Source organism: Carassius auratus, chromosome 4 (genome assembly GCF_003368295.1).
Source record: "Carassius auratus strain Wakin chromosome 4, ASM336829v1, whole genome shotgun sequence".
NCBI lineage: Eukaryota > Metazoa > Chordata > Actinopteri > Cypriniformes > Cyprinidae > Carassius > Carassius auratus.
In genome coordinates, this window is record NC_039246.1 from 27,227,609 (window position 1) to 27,249,673 (window position 22,065).

Below are 22,065 nucleotides of genomic sequence, written 5' to 3' on the forward strand. Positions count from 1 at the left end.
GTCATTTATTACTGAAAATCCTACCTCACACAACAATAGTTAAAAGTTTTTGACCCAAAAATATATTTTTCAAACTCTTTGCTTGACAGAAATGGGTTAATGTTCAATCAAATGTGTAAAGAACAATTAAATAATTAACTTTATTTACAAACAGTCCTAGGCGTTTTTTTTATTTTTTGGGACTAAGCCCTTTTTGGTCTGTTTTCTCTATTTTTATATTTGGGCTTATAAATCATATGTAAAGGAGATGAAACACCCTGTGTTTGGTATCTATGGATTCAGAAGACCCTAAGCTACCATAAGCATGCATGCAATATGTTTATATAAAGGAAGTATGAGTGAAAAATTTTACAATAAACTAGAGAATTTCAAAAACGAAAATTAGATTTTTGTCATTTATTACTGAAAAACACACAATATAGAACAGTTTTTGAACAAAGAAAATATATTTTTTCAAACTCTTTGCTTGACAGAAATGTGTTATTGTTTAATCAAATGTGTAAAGAACAATTCAATAATTAACTTTTTTTAAAAAACAGTCCTAGGCATGCCAGTGAGCAAAGCAAGGCCTCTCCAGGCCTTTCCAGTAATTGTTCCAGAGTTTGTTCTGCCGTAAATCTTTTACTGCTTGCCATTTTGATAAAACAATTCTGTAATAATGCTGTATCTCTCTCGAATTTATCTCTTTGTGCTCGCTAACACTCCGATTGCTTTCTGCTTTCTCCACGTGATGCTGATTCTCCGATCGCTCGAATTTAGCTCTTTGTGCTCGCTAATACTCCGATCGCTCTCTGTAACACTCCGATCGCGTTCTGCTTTCTCCACCCTGATGCTGATTCTCTGAACGCTTATTGATTACATGTCTTTTACTTTCGTCCAGCCAGCTTTTACAAGGCTACAGCAGAGCTACAGAGTCCTCTGAATCGCTAGAAGACATAACCTTCCTCTGATTGGGTTAGAAAAAGACTCCTCCCAGCGGCAATTTTTCCATTGGCTGTTGCTTGTTGAATCTGCCTAGCACAATCGTTTTCATTGGCCTGTTTACGCAGTGGTATTGCGCAATAAGGGAAGTGTTTAATATACAAACTGGACACCGCTGTTTTCAGCGGAATCTGAGGAAGACGGCAAAAAAACCCGCATCTCTCTAGCATTAATAGTTTTTGAGATAACTACACATTTGTAAAAGTATGCCATTTTGGGCGGTACCGCCCAATCCGTCCCCAGAGGGTTAAGTGCCTTATGAGCACATGCCCCAGAAATGCACCAGCTGTTCTCAGGATGAGTTTAGACTACAAAAAAGACAAAACTACCTGGCATGAGTTTAAAGTGTTGCTGGGGGTTGCTAGGATGTTGCCATGTGGTTGCTAAGGTGTTTTGGGTGGTTGATGACTGACCATTAGGGTTAGGGCTTGTTTAAATAATTAAATACGCAATCATTAAAACAATAGTAATGACTTCGGAAGCACCATTAGAAGTGTGAAAATAGTCTGATGTCATTTTTTTTTTTTTGTCCTGTGCTATTGAACGGTAATGGCTGACGGATATCTTGGACGTCTTGGTGCTTGGCCATGGTCGATATCACAGGGAAGGTGAAAGGTTGCTCATTTAAGTTTCTGAGTCTGCTGGTACTGTGGAGCAATTACATCTTAGTGCTGGTTGATGAGTCAAGTCCCCCGAACTGGAGCTCTCTCATTACTGCCCGTCACTGCACTTCCTCTGTCCCTTCACAGACCACAGTCTGTGATAATGGCCACAGTGCTGGCCGATTATGATGGGTGAACGGGACGAAATGGATGAGTGTGCGTAGAGGTCCAGAAGAAGCCTTTTAGAAGTGTGAAGGGTTGTAATATGCACATGTGTGTTTGTGTGAGATGGAATGAAGTAAGTTTATGAGTGCATTAAAATTAATGTTTGGAATGTGCACTAATGCATACTAATATTTAAAATAGTAGGTGAAATGAAGTTTGCTAGAGTGCTCTAGTTCAGTTGAGTATTCAGTATGTGCTGAATCATTGCCAGTATGCCATTTCAAACATACCCATAGTTCATACAGTATGTATGCACACGCAGAATCTTTTGAAGAGCAAAGAGGCCACAGAATCAGTAAATGGAAGTTGATACAAAGGCAGACGTCCAACTTGGAACATCACTGCCTGCCGCTGAGGGGTAATCGGCAGCTCAGCCACAATTACACCCGCTCCAGTGGCTCCCTACATACACTTATTTTTAGATTAGTGTGCTGAGATGGATGGAGCGGGAGGAGAGATTGTGGAAGCATGCATTCAGACGAGCTGGGGAAAAAAGTGATGATAATTGTGTTGTGTAAAACAAATCCCCTTGTAAGTCGAGGCAGCGTGACGGTGAATCTTAAAATGGAGTGCAGCGGCAGGCGTTTAACTCCGTAACAGAGCTCTGTACTCGTCTCAAATGATTCTGTGCTGAAATAATAAAGGAATGGCCTTAGGAGGTGTATTATATCATGTTCACAGAAAAATATTCTCTGAGACAGACTGAAGTAAGAATAAAGCCGTGTATTTGACTTGCTTTGTATTTCCAGGATGATGGAAAAAATTTTATATGAACTATATACACACACACACACACACACACACACACACACACACATACAAACATACATGTGCCATGTCATACTCTCTCATAATGTTTATTCATTTATTTGTTTGCTTATATGCTCATTTTTGGTCTTTTGTGCCATCATCTATGCAAAGTTGGTGCAATAAAGTAACAAGATAGTTAACAATTACTTGTTCACATAGGATATAGGCTATACATGTAATGTATGTAATGTATTTTATATTATTTAGGCACTTATAGACTATAGTTTTTCTGTTCGACTTTCTCCATAGCAATTTATTTTGTCTGTTTCTCTTAATTCAAATAGATCACATATTTGACCATCAGCTTCGCGTTAGGAATGGCTCACGACAATCTCATTACATTTCTTGAGCGCGCCGGTGAACGCACGCAGAGTATGCAGTGATCTGTACAATGTTCATGAACTGCGCTTCAGTCATTTTTTGCTGAGAACTGCTCCATTCGGTTTGTAAGTAAAGTTAGCACTTAATTAATTAAATTAATTTGTAACCTTATTCGAGGTTTCCATTAACCATGGCATAACTATTGGAGAGGTTGCAAACTACTCCCCTGTACCTGCGCATTCTTGGTGGTTCCTAGGGTATTCTAGGGTGTTTTTATGGTGTTGAATGGTTGCTAAAGTGATCTAGGTCTTTGCCATCTTTATTTTTTGGTTGGTTGGCTGCTATGCACTTGCTATGTGATTACTAACATGTTCTAGGTTATAACTGAGGCATTCAGAATGGATGCTATGTGTCCTAGGTAGGGCTGGGACAACACGTCGAGGTCATCGATGATGTCGATGCAAAAAATACGTCAACACAACATATGCGCATCGATTCGTCGACCAGTTTTTATTTCTCTAAAAAACGTTTGCAAAACGTTTACCTTATGTGCGCTGCTGGCTCCCACTGTTAATTTCTTTTTTTTTTTTTTTTTTGGAAAAGCACTCTCTGTATTAGCTTAAAGCCTTCAAGTTTACATTGGTTACTGTATTCTTTCAATTGCTCTAAACAAGTATTTAGGGTGACCTTTTTTTATTGAATACTAGACATCAAGTTGTTGTTATTTTCATCTGAAAGAAGAACTTTTTTCAGTAAATCAGGCCCTATGTGTTCAGTAAGCTTGTTTCAGTAAGCTATGTGTTTTCAAGGCTTCAAGGTTTTATTGAATGCTATCTCTATACAAGTGCAAAGTTTTGGGTAACTGATATGGTTTTCTGAGTGGTTGATAGGGTGTTTATAGGTAGTTTCTAGAGCATTTTGGGTGATTGCTGGGATGTTCTAAATAGTTGCTAGAGTATTCTGTTCCTGTGGTGTTCAATGCAATTTGCAAGGTATTATTGGTGGTTAATAAGATATTTTGTGTGGTTGCTAGATATTTATTTATTGGTCCACTTCAAAACAGCCCATCTGTGTATATTAAACATGTAGCTCAATTATGAGCGTCTTCATTAGCATACTTATGTGATGTATTTCTGGGGTTTGTTCAAATCACTAACCCTAAATATGTGCAACAGTAGCAGTGATTTTGGCCGACAGAAGCAGCAGGTAAGACTTGGCAGAAAGGTTAATCCCACTGAGTGCTCTATTATTACGTCTGTCCGGTCTTCTGTAATCCTCAATTTCCCGCTGCCCCGGTCCACCTGGAAAGACAAGCTTTGATCAATATCGCTGGATAAATTCAGTAAGCCGCTCATCTTCTGTGCCACTATCCTTACCAATCACGACACCATGAGAGTTTTCTTATGTAGGAAAGGATCAGTTTGCTGTTGCTAAATTAATAACAGAATAATCTACCATCACTGATTGCACACTGCCTTATTTACTTGTATTACGCTGATCTGTAGTGACAACGAGCTCGCGGTGATCCTCAGAGAGCTGTAACTACCTTTGCCGCACAGGAAATGATGTTTGCACCCTGGAGCAGAGATTTGAAGACGATGGATATTGTATCTTACAGGCAGCTCTCACATGCACAGCAAACACAAAACATCTTGGGTTTGCAGAGAGAAGTGGTATTTTCCTTCTCTTGATGTCTCCTTAAATAAAAGAGCAGAGCTGTCTGGATGCTCGCTGCACAAGCTGTTGCCGAATCTGGCTCATTATATTCTCTGAAAATATTGCTTCTGGAGGCTTTGCCCTCCTCTGCTCTCACTTTCCTTTATGGTGGGCGAATCAAAGGTTTGTGTGTGTGTGTGTGTGTAGGAACAGGATGCAGCAACTGAGGTCCGTGAAGGGTGCACTTGTGTCTGACCTCCACACAAACGATCCCCTCATCAGCCGGCTCACCATAGAGACTCACTTGCTGTAATGAAGGGCGGTTATGAGGAAGACGATGGCGAAGTTGGAGAAAAGAAGTCTGGCTAATCAATGGCTGGAATTTCAGCTCCAAATGAAAGGTTAAATGTGCAGATCCCAAGGAAACAAAAATAGAAAAATCTTATTAGTGATAGTTGCAAGATGTCTAGGAACTTAAAGTATCAGGGGAGTAACAGCTTTTGGGAGACAATCTTTGTTTTTGAAGAGCTCCGTTTTACTTGGCTGCAGTGGAAGGAAATAATTGTAGCCAGCAGTGTAAAACAATCATTTAAAGTAGCATTGGCAGTGGACTAAATTAAAAAAATGTTTTTGGCCTTTCACCAATCATATGAGTCATGCATGCAATAAATATTTACAAGCGAAGTGTAAATATTGTGTCCTCTCAGTTTTCAGATTCAGAGATTCCATTAGTCCCAGCATTTGCAACACAGACGAATGATACCTGGAATCGGGTTTTTCACGTCAAAATGTTCTCATTATGAACACATTCTACCAGTAACATTAATACAAACATTTCTTCAAAACCGTCTGGTCTCAACATTTATTTTCTTTATTTAAACGTTTTTTTTTCATCTTATTTTTAATATCATTTTTTTAAAGATAAATGATGAGTGTGAATGAGAATGCTGGTTGGATTTAAAATGTAATAGGTTCACAAAAAAAGTCAATTTTTGCATCTTCTTTAATATATGAGACTTTATAACTGGTTTGTACATTTTGGCTTGTGTTTAAAACACCATGTTTGTTTTTAGGTGGCTGGATTTGCATGAAGACATTAGTCTTTTAGATTACTAGCCTAGTGTTCATTTTAAGTCTGTTATATATTTGAGATGTGGGTGTTTTTTGAAGCCAAGTCATCTGTAATTTAAGATGATAGGACTAAAGTGTCCTTATCTATTTCTGAAACTACTAATAAAACACTTTCCATAGGGGTTAGGGTTAGGGTTAGGTTAGGTTTAAACAACTTGAAGGAGAGTAAATAACAGAATTTTCAATTTTTGGAGAACTAAATGTTAGGTGCTTACATTTCTGTTCTTCATTGATCCTTTAAATGAATCTCATTAAGCTGATCCAAGCATGTCTATTAGTTGTGACTGTGAGATTATATCAGTTCACCTGAACTGTAGAGATTTGATTCCAGTGATTTTGCGGAAAAACAATTGTTATTAATAACTGTATCTACAGCTGTTAGCAATATAATGCAAGAACATAAGGATTTCAGCTTTGTTTGGTTAGATGTGATTTAAAAAGTGTATTGTAATGCTGCAATAATACTCTTTAGAGTGAACTGTGCTGCTATTCATTATGTGCAACAACAGGGACAATGCTGTTTGTTGTTGTTGTTTTTTTAAGTTGGATGTTCTAAGTTTTTGGATTGTGAAAAATTTACACAAGATGTGCTTTGAATCATAATCTATTTATGCTGGATAAAAGGATCATCAGGTTTTATAATGAAACTATCTGTGTTAAGTTATGGAAATTTCAGACTTATCAACTCTATTCTATGTACTCAATAACTTCCGTGAATTTTCAATGTGCAAGGTGTGTGCTTATTGCACTCATAAAACTTTTATCATAGTTGAAGGCCTCAGGGTTTTCATTAAAAGTGCTTTTGCACTCGAATTTTGAATGTGAATCTGAGTTCTTTTTGACACTTTTTCTTTTTTTTTGGTTCATTAAGTTGATCTGAAATTGGTTTTGAAATTAGTAGACGCAATGTGCATTTATAGTGCATTATGTGGTTGTTAGGTGGTTACATGGCTTTTGGGGCAGTTTAAGAATGTTTTAGAATGCATTTTACAGTTATGTAAGATAGTAAGACAGTTACTGGGGTGTTCTGGGTGTTCTTTGTAGAATATTGCTACAAAGTTATTATGGTGTTTTTGATGTGAATCTGAGTTCAGATGACATTTTTGGTTCATAAATTTGAGTTTATTTGAAATTTAGATTTTATGAATGCAGGTCCAAATTCAAGTTTGAGCCCGGCAACCAAATCACTATCATCTGTAAAGTCAGAAGGATGGAGAGAATTTTTTTTGAAGGTGCTCACTTTTATTACCATTATATCTTCTTATATCCTCACAAGGTTGCTGTTATTTTTGCACATAGCTGCATGTATTATCTACACCTAAGTGACACCTGATGCTGAACACTATCCTGCACCACAGCTGTTTGGGTGGAGCTGTGAAAAATTCACATGTGTAGATTCCAGATGCCTCGCCTTTTTAATTCACCTGTTGGAAATTCAAACTTTGAATTTTGCATCATCTTACTCTCTAGATACGGATTGGCTCCCTCCTTCCATTTGAATGTGAAGAAAAATGTGTAACAATGACAATTGTGTCGCTGTTTTACTGAATAAAATATAACTCTGATAATTTAAAAAGCTGTCATATCCTGTTTTGCAGGAAGTGCAGGCACTCCGGTGGTCTTCAATCAGAATGGAGATGCGCCAGGGCGATACGACATCTTCCAGTATCAGATTACCAACAAATCGACAGCTGAGTACAAAGTGATCGGCCAGTGGACAAACAAACTGCATCTTAATGTGAGTAGAAAGCCTTTTCTGGTCTTCATGACGAAATCCATCCATGCATTCATGCATCCATTCAAAGCATAACAAAGTATGCATGCTTGAATCAGATACATTCAAGCGTAAATGTTTGTAGGAAATCTTATCTTTGCTGATGATGCATGTGACATGAATACTCTCTGGGCTTCATTAGTCAACGGGATGGAAGATAAGCTTGTAATGTTTTATGCCTGGCTGTGAAACAAAATTAATGGAGGCAAAAACGAGCCGTGTTTTCATGGCCAAAAGCTCTCGCAGCAGTGTGGAGATCGAAGCTGTAGTTTTCTGATACGTGACAGAGAATCACAGCTCCTCTGGGCTTTGTGTCTGTGCAGGTGAGTGGGAGGGGAAGTGGTCACTTAGCAGAACTGTGATCCAGCCCCCCGTAGTTCTTTAAATCTCACCTCCTAACTTATATATCAAGCGCTTCCCTTAAGCGCTTATTTTAAACAGATCAGCGCTGGATGTGTTACAGAGTCCTGGTGATTTGCATGCAGCTTGTTTAGGGCAACTCACTCCGAAAAAAGACTTCGTTAGCATGAAAGGATTCTTGGCTCCGAAAAAAGTTAATGTTTCATTTTCAGAAAATCATTTCACAATCAATACACACTGCTCTGCAATTTTGCTGTTTACTGAAAGATGGATGCAGGTCACTTTAAGGACTCTGTTTACTTACTGAAACTACTAATAAAACATTCAATATGTAAATTGCTGATGCAGTTATATTATTTCCACTGAGTTGTAAAAGATTGAGGGTGTGTAAAATTAAATGCAATTTTGCAAAGCAAATACGAGTGATGTGTCTTGGCAATTTCTAGATGTTTATATGGGTGTTTTAAGCATGTTGCAGTGCGGTTGCTGTGGAAGTTTTATTGTTATGCAGTTGCTTGATGTTTGTTCTGGGTGTTTTGAGCATGTTGCTGAGGGCTTGCGAGAATGGCCTGGGTGTTTTTGTTTTTTCAGACTGTTGCAATGTAGTTACTAGGGCGTAGCATTTTGCTAGGAGATCACTAGGTTATTCTGGGTGTTGTAGTTTTTTAGCTTGTTGCTAGGTGGATACTGCGGTGTTCTGGGTCGTTGCTTGCTTGTGCAAATGAAAAACCCACTCCCAAATCTCTTTTAGTGAAGTATACATGTGCCTTATTCATTGCACACAATTGTTATATACTTGTTTGCCTGCTAGGTGGAAAAATTCAAGTGTCTTACACAGAGGAACTTGCACAAGTCACACAGTTTGAGGTATTTGATTTCTGTAGCACAAATTATGTGGAACGACCTGTGCTGCAACATTTAGTACTTTAGGTCAAAGATTTTCTAAAATCCCTTACCCTAACTATACATAAAAGGCCTACTGATGATCGTAAATGGTTAGCGTTGATTCTACCAGCGTTTGAACCTGAATGCACTTCTCACTCCCCATTAGTGTGTGTTCAGGATTAATAAAACCAAATTAAACAGCTTAATTGTTAATGGTCAGTGTGGCTTTTGTTTCTGGCAGAAGGGGAAGAATCAAATGAAGGGATTTGGTCTTTCAATTATTCCTAAATACCCTTTTATGTGATAAACTTCTGTTAATTTGTGAATTTTGTCTTTTGTGAAATGTCCCTTCTTTTTTTGCTTCTCTAATTAAAGCCAATCTGTTTTTGCCAAGCATAATTTGTCTCAAGCATGAATAATTCATACACTGCCATCTCTTTGCAGCAGGCGACAGTGAGAACCATGGAGCATAAGTATATTGCTGTCCTTATTTGTCCCGTGGATTGGTCTGGCAAAATCGTTTTTTACGTGCAATTAAATTTCTTGTATAATACATGGCAGTCATTTCTTAACTCGGGTTTGTCATGTTATTTATTTCATCTCAAATGCCTCTGGCACAAGTTTGTCCCAAAATATATCTGTCATCAAATTTCCCCCCGGGAGCCAAACTGAAACTCTTAAAAGAGCAGCGTTGGCTTCTTATTTTCCACAGCTTTCAGGCGCTAAAGGGTAATAAAGTGATTTCTTCTGCAAATATGACAACCTACCTTGTGCATTTTTTACCTACATCACAGTAGCGTCCATCTTTGAGGAATGTACGCTGTCAAACATATGCAACTATTAGCCAATCATAGAAGTGGGCATTTACTTCCTAGTCTACAATCTGCTAACTACACGCTTCTTGGTGTTTTCCCCCATGGTGTAAATAGAGTTTACATATACATGCTCCACAAACTAACTCTGCAAACATGCAATACAGCGATAGATAGACGCTGAAGTCCAGGCTTCTCCATCCCCCAGTTGTTAAATGAAGTCATTGTCGATTAGCTTACATTACTTCAGAGTTCCTAGTGGCGGTGCAAATGCAACTGGGAAAATGGTCCTAGGGGAAAATTAAGTTCTTGTCAGACCACCCTGTGAGTTTATATAACTACCCAGTGTGTAAATACCCAAGGCCATAGTGGCAAGGAACCAAATCTCTATCAGGTGACAGAAAAAGAAGTAAAAAAAATATATAATAACCTTGGGAGAAACCATCCTCAGTTGGGGGAAGAGTTCTCCACTGGTCTAAATGAACAAACATTGTGTGATATTGACATGGGTCCCAGTTGGCCCCAATAAAATAACGGTACACCCTTGGTCTCCATGTTTGACAGGACTTTTTTTTTATCCTTTTCAGGTGGATGCCATGCGCTGGCATACAGGCAACTCTAAGCTTCCAATCTCAGTGTGTAGTTTACCTTGCCGGATGGGCGAAAGGAAGAAGACCGTAAAGGGTGTACCTTGTTGCTGGCATTGTGAGCGATGCGAAGGCTACCATTTCCAAGCCAGTGAAGTCAGTTGTGAGTTGTGTCCATACGAGCAGCGTCCAGACCGTAATCGCACCGGTTGCGTCCCCATTCCGATCATCAAACTCGAATGGCACTCTGCTTGGGCAGGCATACCAGTGTTCGTTGCAGTTCTTGGAATCGTGGCTACAAGTTTTGTGGTGGTCACTTTCGTCCGCTACAATGACACACCAATTGTCCGCGCATCCGGCCGAGAGATGAGCTACGTGCTTCTGACTGGGATTTTTTTGTGCTATGCCATCACCTTCTTGATGATCGCAACACCAAGTTTGGCCATTTGCTCTTTCCGAAGAGTGTTCCTGGGTTTGGGCATGTGCTTCAGCTATGCCGCTCTCCTAACAAAGACCAACCGCATCCACCGCATCTTTGAGCAAGGCAAAAAGTCAGTAGCTGCACCACGCTTCATCAGCCCTGCTTCTCAGCTGGTCATCACCTTCAGCCTCATCTCGGTCCAGCTGCTCGGTGTGTTCGTGTGGTTTGCCGTTGATCCGCCGCACACATTGGTGGACTACGGCGAGCAGCGTACATCCAACCCAGAAAAGGCTCGTGGGGTTCTCAAGTGTGACATCTCAGACCTGTCACTCATCTGTTCGCTGGGTTACAGCATCCTTTTGATGGTAACATGCACTGTTTATGCCATCAAGACCCGCGGCGTGCCAGAGACCTTCAACGAAGCCAAGCCAATTGGATTTACAATGTACACTACCTGCATCATTTGGTTAGCTTTTATACCTATCTTCTTTGGCACGGCACAATCGGCAGAAAGGGTAAGTGAGATTTACGAAAACCTGTAGCTAAATGCACTGGTATTCTCAATGTCATTTTAAATGATTGCTTTTCATATTGAATACAGCAAGTGTATCTTAAATCTTCTCTGGCTTCTGGTAGGAATTGGTATTAGTGCCAGCAGTTTGCTTATGTAATTATACAAAATATTTATGTACATACCGTTCAGGGGGTGTGATTATATAAATCTTATATAAATTATATAAATCACTTTTTTTATTAATGATTGCACTAAATTAATGTTAAACTGAACAAAAAAGCACAAACAAAAAGTTTGCTCCAAAGAATTTAAGTATATCTTTTCTTTACAGCTTGGTCATTGGCCAGATAGCACACATTCCTGTTGGCATTAGGAATAGGATGTGGACCAGCACTGTGAATGTTTGTTTATGTGCATGTGAGCTATAGGTTTCAGAATACTGCTGTGGGCTACAGATAATAACATCACCTGCTGGTTACCCTTCCACCTGACCCAGCAGGCGACAACCTCCAGAAAATTTCACATGTAAAAAGGCTAACATAAAGAAACCAAAACCAGGGTTTCACGTTCTCTCAGACTGATGGATATTATCTTCAGGTGCACTGTAGGAGACAGACAAAAGAATCAGAGGTGATCAGGTGGGTGGCAATATTGTTCAGACAAGTGTGCAGCTCAGGAAGCATCTCTGAAATATCTGAAGCTTGAGTGAGCAGGACTTGCATGAGCCTGGATAGTTAGATATGAAGGAAAATCCAGTCATTATTTACTCACCCTCATGTCGCATAAAAACCTGTATGCTGGTATTCCACAGAAAAAAAATAATTGCATAAGTTTGGAACAACATGGTCATGAAAACAATGACATAGTCTTGATCTCTGGATGAATAAATTATTTAAAATAGAGGCAAATGAAGAAGTTTTTGAAGAAGTGTAATATCTATGCAAACAAATTGTTCCTTTTGAATGCTAAAACTCTAGTGTTTGATTTCCATTCACAGTGGTTCATGATAAAAGCTCATTACAACATTACAACTCTTTAGTCACATTAGCCTCTCACTGTGACTGCTAAGCATTGCGACAGCCAAGAGAGACAATTATGGATATACCAATTATTCCTTACAGTAACAAGCTTATTTATATTCTTATTTAACACTAGAACTGTGGGATGGATGGTGTTCTATTAACAAAGACCCCCAACCCATCGCATTACTTAAGAAAGCAATGACATGAATCATTTGATAAGAAAAAAGGCATCTTATTAAAAAGGACGAGCAGTTCCCATTGCCAAAAATAACAAAACATGGCCTTAAGTCTCTATTTATTGAACTAGTGTTTGATTGGCAACCACACCAAGCGAAAGGACTTTATAATTGGTTTGTAATGAAAAAATGACTAGCCTTAAATTAATATCATTACAAAGAGTCAATGTCGTATCGGCTGCAGCATTTGTGAAATGAAACACAGTAGAAGTAGCCTAGTTAGAATCCCAACACCTATAAAATATGCTTCCATTATCAAGAATGTGCTTTTGTTAATGCTTCAAAAATCAATTTTTGTGGATTTTCATTGCAGCAACTATTACCTCTCCGTTTTCACACTAACATTAAGATATCAAGGCTGATATGATCTACCTTCCAGCATTTGAGAATGGTATCACCCCCAAAACCAATACGTGCACTTTGACATTTCCAATGCAGAGACTCTGCAGAATCATAAAGAGTCAATAAAGTGCTGCATGAACAGCGGGCGATGTGCTCACGGCTCCTCGGGCAATCAATGCCTTCCAAAGGTGACTGGTTAAGATAATCACTCCACATATCTGTAGAATCAGATTACGGGTCTCGCATAAATCACTGGCAGATCATTTTATTGGGTTTTGTGAAGTTCACTGTGTGATCCGATATCCATTCGGGAACCCCATGTGTTTCTCATATAATTGGAATGCATTCTAAATTGAATTAAGTTTGGGATATTTAGATTTTTTTTGTTTTTTTACCAGTATGGATGTTCCCTGGGAATTTAACCCACAACCTTTTGTGCTGCTAATGCAATGCTCTACCAGTGAGCCACAGGAGCAATGCATGCACTTTGACGTTTCCAATGCAGAGACAAAGCAAATGAGTATCAATTTACATTATTAGCACACAGAGATGCAATTTTACCCATAAAGGGTTGTTTTTTTGTCATTGTAAATAATTTGTTTGATTTGTTTACAGAGACTCTTTATTGATCTAAGCTTGGGTTATTTTGATTTTTTGTAAGTCAAGTTTACTTTGTATTGATGAATTTGAACCTGTGACTATTAGCCAAAATGCACATTACTAAGAGTCATGGAGGTAATTGTAGATATTTTTAAGGTCCACCACATGTACACTAAATGCAAATTTCAAAGTGGATCAAGTGGTGTGAAATACATTGATATGCACAGTAATATAACAAAATTATCCTGAAACATGGCAGAAGTTCTTAATAGGCGCACTTCTGTTATGGTTCATCGTATGACCTGATCTCCATTCAGAAGCGCAATGCAACTGATTTAAGCTTATTGATTTTTATTTAGGTCAGGATTTGATTTTTCCAAGGTCAGGTTTATTGTATTAATTGAAGAGAGTGAGTCTCTGTAGAACAATATAATGGCTGTCAGCCAAAATGGACATTATTAGTAGTAAAGAAAGTAAAGAAGATGTATTTTTCCCCCCATACAGCGTTGTTTTTTTGTTATTTTTAAATGATTTATTTGAGGTTGGCTCTGCATGCTGCTACAGCGTGTAAATGCACGTTTCAAGCAGATCAGTGGGTGAAATAAATTGATATGCAATGTAATATTACAACATTATCTGAAACGTGCACAAAGTTCTTAGTAACCGCACTTCTGTTATGGTAATCCTCTCGTGGGCGTAAGCATATTCTCACTGGAGCGTGAAAATCTACTTTTTTTCTGCTATGAATGATGTTATGAAGATTTAAGTTTGCGTAAGGAATATTTTCCCTGAAATAACACAAGCAACTTGCCCCCCTGCGCAGTAATTTCAATTACTCTATCCCAGACACTGTACCTAAACTAGATCTTTATGTGACATTTCAATGTTTATGTTTGACTTTAGTGTCTTTAATTCCTTGAAGGCCATCTTTGTTTTTAATTAGTTCTGCCAACTTTGCTCTTTAAGGTCTTGTGTCTCAAAGACCTAAGTGTTTGGTAGTGTTTTATTCATAAAACTATTTCATTTACTATTGTTCATATTCAGTGCTATATTTGTCATTTCAGTGACCTAGGAAATAACATTCAGAGTTTTAGGTCCTGTAAAAAAAAAAAAAAATTCCACCTTATTTGAACCCTTGAAATATGCTAGCTAAGGCTGTTGCTTCTTATTTGTAATATATCATATCTGTTCGGGACACACACAGAGCTCAATCACGCTGTTTCTCCTGCTGTGTAGGATCATGCTGTTCAGAGTGAAATTCGTATTACCTCAGATTAGATAAGCTTTAGTTACATTAGCCCTGCTAATATCATCATACATGAAGGCGAACCTGCCACAAAAGGCACTGGTCATAATTCATCCTCCCCGATGATATTCCTGCCGGTCGAGAGAGTGACCGCCCAAGTCCTTAGTGTGCCACGCGCTGTGCTATTAATCATGGGAAATCTGTATGCAAGGGAAAATCGCTTCTGCTGCCATGACTTAACGTGCTAAACTAATGCAGCTGAGAGAAGACACCGTACAGAAGAGGAATAGAAGCTTAGCTCGAGGTAGAGTCACAGCAGCAAACAATAAGCCGAGGATGAGGTCAGCTGCAGTCATACAAACAACACATTAGTTTGAAAAGTGATTGGCTCTGCTTGTATGAATGGTTTCTTTATTGCATTCACTTGCTTTTTCTTTCACAGCCCAGCCCCACACTGAGGAATAAGTCACTAGAAATGTTCTACATTTCACCATCAAAATGTCTTTCAGTGGCCATTTTTGCAATGTACAATATGGAAGTAGATATACAGACTATCTATCTATCTATCTATCTATCTATCTATCTATCTATCTATCTATCTATCTATCTATCTATCTATCTATCTATCTATCTATCTATCTATCTATCTATCTATCTATCTATCTATCTATCTATCTACAGAACAGGAAAAATGACAGTAAGCCATTGGAGCAGTGATGCTGATTATTGCAGGATGTCAGGCTTATAACAGCATTAAAGATGCTGTCTGTGTTAAAGAAATCTGTCTGACAGCATTCAGCAGCTCGACAGCTGTCATAAATATCAGGATGCTGAAGGGATTTCCTTTAGATATTATGTCACTCAAGAGTCATGAACATTCAGACATGCCCTCATATTTTTGAGTGGATTTTAAAAATATGTGTATTCTCAATTAAAGGTGCTGTAGGGAACTTTTGTAAAAAAAATATTTTTTACATATTTATTAAACCTGTCATTATGTCCTGACAGTAGAATATGAGACAGATAATCTGTGAAAAAACCAAGCTCCTCTGGCTCCTCCCAGTGTCCTATTGCCATTTGCAGAAACTCCATCGCTCCCGTTAAGAAACAACCAATCAGAGCTGCGGTCCGTAACTTTGTTTGTGTTCAAAATGTAGAAAAATGAACATAATAAGCGAGTACACCATGAATCCATTTTCCAAACCGTGTTTTTGGCTTGTCCTGAATCACTAGGGTGCACCTATAAGAAGTGTTTATATTCGGACTATTTTAGATTGCTTCGGGGATACCGCGGCGGAGTAACCCAGTACCTTTGTGATTCTTCATAGACATAAACAGAGAGAAGTAGATCCGGCTACGATGTTCTTCCGCAAGACGCAAGCAGTTCTGTTTATTAGCCGCTAGAGCGTCAAAAGTTCCCTACCGCAGCTTTAGGTTGCATGATCATATACAACATTCAAATATTTGTGGTCAGAAAGTTTCATTTGCTCCCCAAGACTACATTTATTGAATCAAAAATACCATAAAAACAGAAATATTGTGAGGTGAAAAAAAACAGTACACGATAACTGTTTTCAATTTGAATATACTTTAAAAATAAAATGTATTCCTGTGATGCAACGCTGAATTTTCAGCATCATTACTCCATCCTACAGTGTGACATGATCCTTCAGAAATCATTCTAATATGCAGACTTAAGAAACGTCATATTATCAATGTTGAAAACAGTTGTGCTGTTTAATGTTTTGGTGGAAAATTATTTACATTTTTAACAGTGTGGGTGTGTGTGTGTGTGTGTCCAGTACAACTGCAGAAATAGAGACAATTGTCAGAATGCTCCATTGCTTGGCATGTTTGCATCTGGTGAGGACCTAGAGATGTTAGGATAAGTTTTAACTGACATACATTTACATGTAAGATGTTATCACTTGTCACTTTACTGCTTTATTGCATTGTGCTTGTTCATGGCACAGTCTTACACTTATGTAGAAAACTACTAAACTGTTAGAAAGTGTTTTCACCATCTTGATCTAATCTCTAAATCTTTGGGTTGAGAATCCTGTGATCAAAGACCAATAGATTCACTGTAAGGTTTTCACACATTTCCTCTTTCTGTGTGATCATTTTGTGGCAACCACATACGATTTGATGCATAACACATTCATGTTGTTTCTTTAGAGCATGTGCTCATATTTGACAGAGGGTAAATGTGCACAGACAGACAGATCTTTACCTGGGCGGTCAGCATTTAGGTTTAGCGTCTGTTGAGTATGTTGCGTTAGGTAGTTAGCACGCTGGCATATGTGTGGCTAATCCTGCTTGATTAATTGTCATTCAACTTCATGCTGTGTGATTGGGTGAACAGATGGATGTCAGCCTCACTTCCATCACTCTGATAACACACCTGAACAGGAGTGTCAGCTGTTAATCTCTGCTATGAACCTACAACTAAAGATGCATTGATACTCGATGAGGTTAAATGACTGAAGATTAATGAGTCACTGTAATGTTTGGGTACTTGACTAACAGTGCACAGTTAAAGGAATAGTTTACCCCAAGGCCAACCGAGATGTAGATGAGGTTGTTTCTTCATCAGATTTGGAGAAATGTAGCATTGCATCACTTGCTCACCAGTGGATCCTCTGCAGTGAATGGGTTCCGTCAGAACGAGAGATCAAACAGCTGATTAAAACATCACAATAATGCACAAGTTATCCACACCACTCCAGTCCCTCAATTACCATTCACATAACAGTCACATAAAAGTTAGAAGCTGTTTTTTTAATATATATTTTTACTTGCATAATATTTTCTTCTACTACAAAAACAAGTTGATGTTAAATGGGTCATGAATGCAATTTCATGTTGATTTAAAAGTTTTAAGTGGTGGTTGAACTTTCCTGTGAAGTTAATTTCTTCCGACAAAGATACACAAACAGTTTAGAGAGTTTTTCCACTCCGATGCAAATCTGTTATGAACATTAATTCCACATCATGTCAGATCTTTTCCCTTAAATTTGATTTAATTGAGCGCCGCGTTTTTTCAGAGTTGGCCTCTAGTTTGACTTTAGTGACATAACTGAGCAAGAAAAAAAGTTTCCGGTTTTAATTTATTCAAATGAATGACTGCAGGAAATCTCACACACCTGTTTATGGTGACTAGATGTTGTCAAGTTGCCGTTTTATTTTTATTTTATGCGGTGTTAAAGTATGAATATACTAAAGCTGCCTGAAAAAAAGAAGACATTTTTTGTACCTGTGCATGCCGTGAGCGGCTCACACAAAGTTAACTTGGTTGCATTTGAACAGCTGTGTCACACATTGTTTGTGTGTCAGAAAAGCATACATTTGTTACACATACTGTATGTGCACGTGTGCAGTTAAAATAAAGGTTTTACTGCTTCCAGATACAGGAGTTTATTTATCAGTTATGCAGATTAAATGCACTAGGGTTTTAACAATATGAGATTTTCACGATGACCTCTCAGAAAACACAATTTCACAATGTATGGTATCACACTGTGATTTTTTTTATTTAATTTATAAATATTTCAGGTTCATATTTCATGTAAGTGTTTATTAAGAAAAAAAAATGTTTCAGTGGAAAAAAAAATTTGAAGAAAAAAAATCTAATAATACCATAAACTATGCAAGATGCACTCTCATTTGGTTCATTAATGTAATATTGTACTTACAATTAAGAATATAATACCCCAAACTTATTATGCACTTACTATTATTACAAATTATTATAATACAAATGTATTATTTTTATTACTATATTTAACTACTTACTTATATATAACTTATAATATTCACACTCAAAGAAAAACACGGAATAATCTATTTAAGCTTAATGACTTGTGACGTTAATACAAAATTAACAAGTTAATAAGTAGAATAAGCGCCTCTCTTTTTTTAGCTAACTAAACTACGTTGGACAACTTTCCTGAGGTGAATGTAACATGTGACTGAAGCACTACTGTAGTTTGCCAATAACATGAGATGCATATCAGAAGCCTATTATAAGGGGTATGCATGAATATCATACAGAGAAAGATGTACTGCATGTTTCAACATACCCTCTGATGAACATAAGTGTTTCTGTTTTTCGTGCCAAAACTTGTTATAAAGTGGAGAAGGCAATTTGCGCTGTTTGTCACGCCACATTAATAAGCGCCAAAACGGCTATTAGGCTAATATTTGGGTTTTGTGATAAAATTAACATAATTCGAAAACTGACACTTTGTTTCTTGTTTTTTCACTTTAATTTTAGTTAAAGTTTTAGTATTAGTGTTTTGACATTCTAATCTGTCTATATAGTTTTTATTCATTTTTATTTATTAGTTTTAGTTTGTTTATCTAGTGTTTTTTATGGTTTACCTTCAGTAGGCCTATAAATTGGATTACATGGGATTACATGGGATTTTGCTGTATGTTGCCTGTTGAGTGAAATATAGTTTTGTGCATAAAGTGAGGAATCGTATGGTTCTGTGATCTGTTTTTGAATGAATTTGACATTTCCTATCCCAAACTCCCATTTGTCCAGCCTCTAACATGAACACTTGGGGTTGTGCTCTCTGGCCCAGAAAATAACATGTGCCTTCACCTGAGAAATAGCCTTTACAAACCTGTTCAAATGAGTTCTGTGAGCCGCAGGCTTTGGAAACGAAGAACTATTAGAAGTCCAGGCTGATAGTCTGCTGGCTGCTTCTGTTCGAGGATTCTTCAAAACTAATTAAGAGTGACACGGGGGCATTGAGAGGCTTCATGAAACGGCAGGGGAATTGGCAGGCAGAGGAATGACAGACACCGTGCAGGTGCTTTCTGGAGACAGAGCACAACATAAGCTCTGTGTGTGCGTGGCTTTGCTATCAGATCTTGCGGCAACAGTAATTCAGATTTTATTTGCGATCCATCCATCGTTCTATTTGGGTGGGTGGAAAGGAAACAGATCAGCAGAAAGGCAACAAGACCTCCTCGCCAATGACTGTAACACACAAGCTCTTCACGTTATATAAAAGATTTAGAATGAATGTAAGTGTAAATCAGAGAAAAAGTATATCATGTTTTTATTCTTAATCTTTAATCAAAACATGATAATTAACTTTATTATTTTTGTAACAATATTTTACAGTGTCCTTCTTAAACATTACATGTACATACTGTAGTGATAACTGTAGTATGGTAATGTACTGTAGTAATTATGTAATTAACCCTAAACCAGACCCTAAGTCTGTAGTATGTACATGTTGTTTATAAGTATTAAATATATATAGCACTGCAACATGAAATTATATAATTTTATTATTATTTTTCTTATTGAAAAAAAAACCAAAACAAAACAAAAAAAACAATGTAATATAAAAATAAAACGTGTCACATTTTTGGCATATTCTGTTGCAAATTTGGTGAACAGATGGATGGATGTCAGTGGCAGATTATATATCCACATATAATCTGAACTGAATTCACAGTAGTTACACAATTTTATTTGGTTTTGAAATGCATTAAGGAGAATTTAGACTTTAACTACAGCTCTATATGCTACAATCATCTGATAAACTTAACTTAATGTAACTGACATGTGTTGAAGTGCTCAGCGTGACGGCGTTCATTCATTCAGTCAATCATATGCGCTCATATGTGCTTCAGTACTTCAGAAATTCACAAAGTCCTGGTGTGAATTTTGTTTTAATTATTCCTCTGGCTTATATATGGCTGGTTCTACAAAACCCGCTGGGAAAATGTTTTAACAGCTTTTGAGATTTAATTTAACCCCTATTTGGCAGAGATTTTTCTTTCATTATTCAAATTTTAAGAGCTCAGGTTCATATCCTAAAGGAATTAAATTTACATTGATTAAAAGAGTTTGATGTATTTAACTGTTACTTTTATATAGCTCTATAACTCTAAACTTCCAGAACCAAAATAACTGTGAAAATGACTTTAAACTCATTTATTTTCACTGTGAACTTGCATATGTTTGAGTTTTTGTTAAAGGTACAGCAAAAAAAAAAAAAAAAAAAAGCCATGGTTGCGAACAAATAATGACTAATAATGAATCAAATTTAATAAATAAATACAATTTGATAAATGACATTTTGAAGACATGATCTGTTGTGACACCACAAAATTAAATCTTCAATAAATAAATAATTTAATATGTTTATTTATATTAATTTTGGACACCATTTCAGTTGTTTTTATTTTATTTATTTATTTTTTATCACGGTTGTTATGTTTAACTATAAAAATTTTGAATAATGGCTGTTTAAAAATTCTAAATAAAATTCAAATCAACTTTTGATTACAAAATACATGTAATATATTTAATTGAATTAATTAAATCAAATCAGTCTTTAAAATTGTATAAAACATTGTATGATATAAAACTAGCCCATTTTGCAGACATGATCTATTGTGAAAACAGATCTTAAAACTTCAATAAATAAAGTATTTAAAAAGTTAAAACTAAACTAAGATTAAAACCATACATTTTTTGTTACTTTTAATAAACGTACTGTTCTAAAATGTATCATGTACAAGGCGGAAATTTGTTTATTTTGATATGCCTAAATAAATTAAAACAGATATAGTAATTACATAGAGATTTAAAAAGATGACAAAATGACAATAACTCACAAAAAAATATGAAAACTTAATTGAAATTAAAATAAAAAAAGATAAGAAATAAAACATCTATCGAGCTGTAAAGTCTCTCTGGTTCAGCGACTATGTGTTTTCAAAGTTCAGTCTAGATCCTGAGGGTTTCTGGGAGATTTCTAACAGCATAAGCCACTGATATGTGGCGTTTCTGCCAGAGCTCCTGGTCATAATACAGCACAGTCACAGATCGATACATTATATTCCCACAGAGTGGAAGATGATAGCAAATAGCGTCAGACTTGTCATGTATTCTATAGCTGCTCCCAGAAAAGCTGAAGTTGGAGAACTCAGAAGTTTGGTGATTATATATAATGAGCAGTGTTTCCTCTGACTGGTTAACGGGAAGGTTGTTAGTCTGATGGGATTTCTTTGATCTAGAGGCACATTAATGCTGAGTTTATGCGTAGCTTTTAGTGGAAAATCTCCAATTTGTGTCAGACTGCTTTGGATCGATATCCGCAGAGCTAGTCTCAGGTGATTACCTGCCATTTCTGACCATAGATTCAGTGTTTGAGTCGTTCTGTGTGTGTGTGTGTGTGGATGGATGATAAATTTACTTAGCTATCAAAAATAAAAACTTATGATTAACCCACATGGTATTTATTTATTTTTATTGTTTTTTTTTTAAATGTGACTTTTATGCTCATCATGTCTGTATTTATTTGATAAAAAAAAAAACTTGAAACACTTGAAATATTATTACAATTTAACATAACTGTTCATCATTACTCCAGTCTTCAGTGTCACAGGATCCTTCAGAAATCATTCTATTATGCTGATTATCTGCTCAAACAACATTTATTATTATTGTCAGTTTCGAAAAAAACAGTAAAAAAAAAAATTGCAATTATTTTCAGATTAATTTGATGAA

General features: G+C 36.9%; 1 protein-coding gene across 1 annotated transcript in view; it reads left to right on the plus strand.

Moving 5' to 3' along the window:
• The window catches only part of grm8a (glutamate receptor, metabotropic 8a), a 156,938-nt gene that overhangs the window by 130,161 nt on the left and 4,712 nt on the right, over positions 1 to 22,065 (plus strand). The window contains exons 8-9 of the mRNA XM_026235441.1: positions 7,325 to 7,464; positions 10,145 to 11,080. Of these exons, the coding sequence (XP_026091226.1) occupies positions 7,325 to 7,464; positions 10,145 to 11,080 (1,076 nt within the window). The remainder of the gene's footprint in view (positions 1 to 7,324; positions 7,465 to 10,144; positions 11,081 to 22,065) is intronic.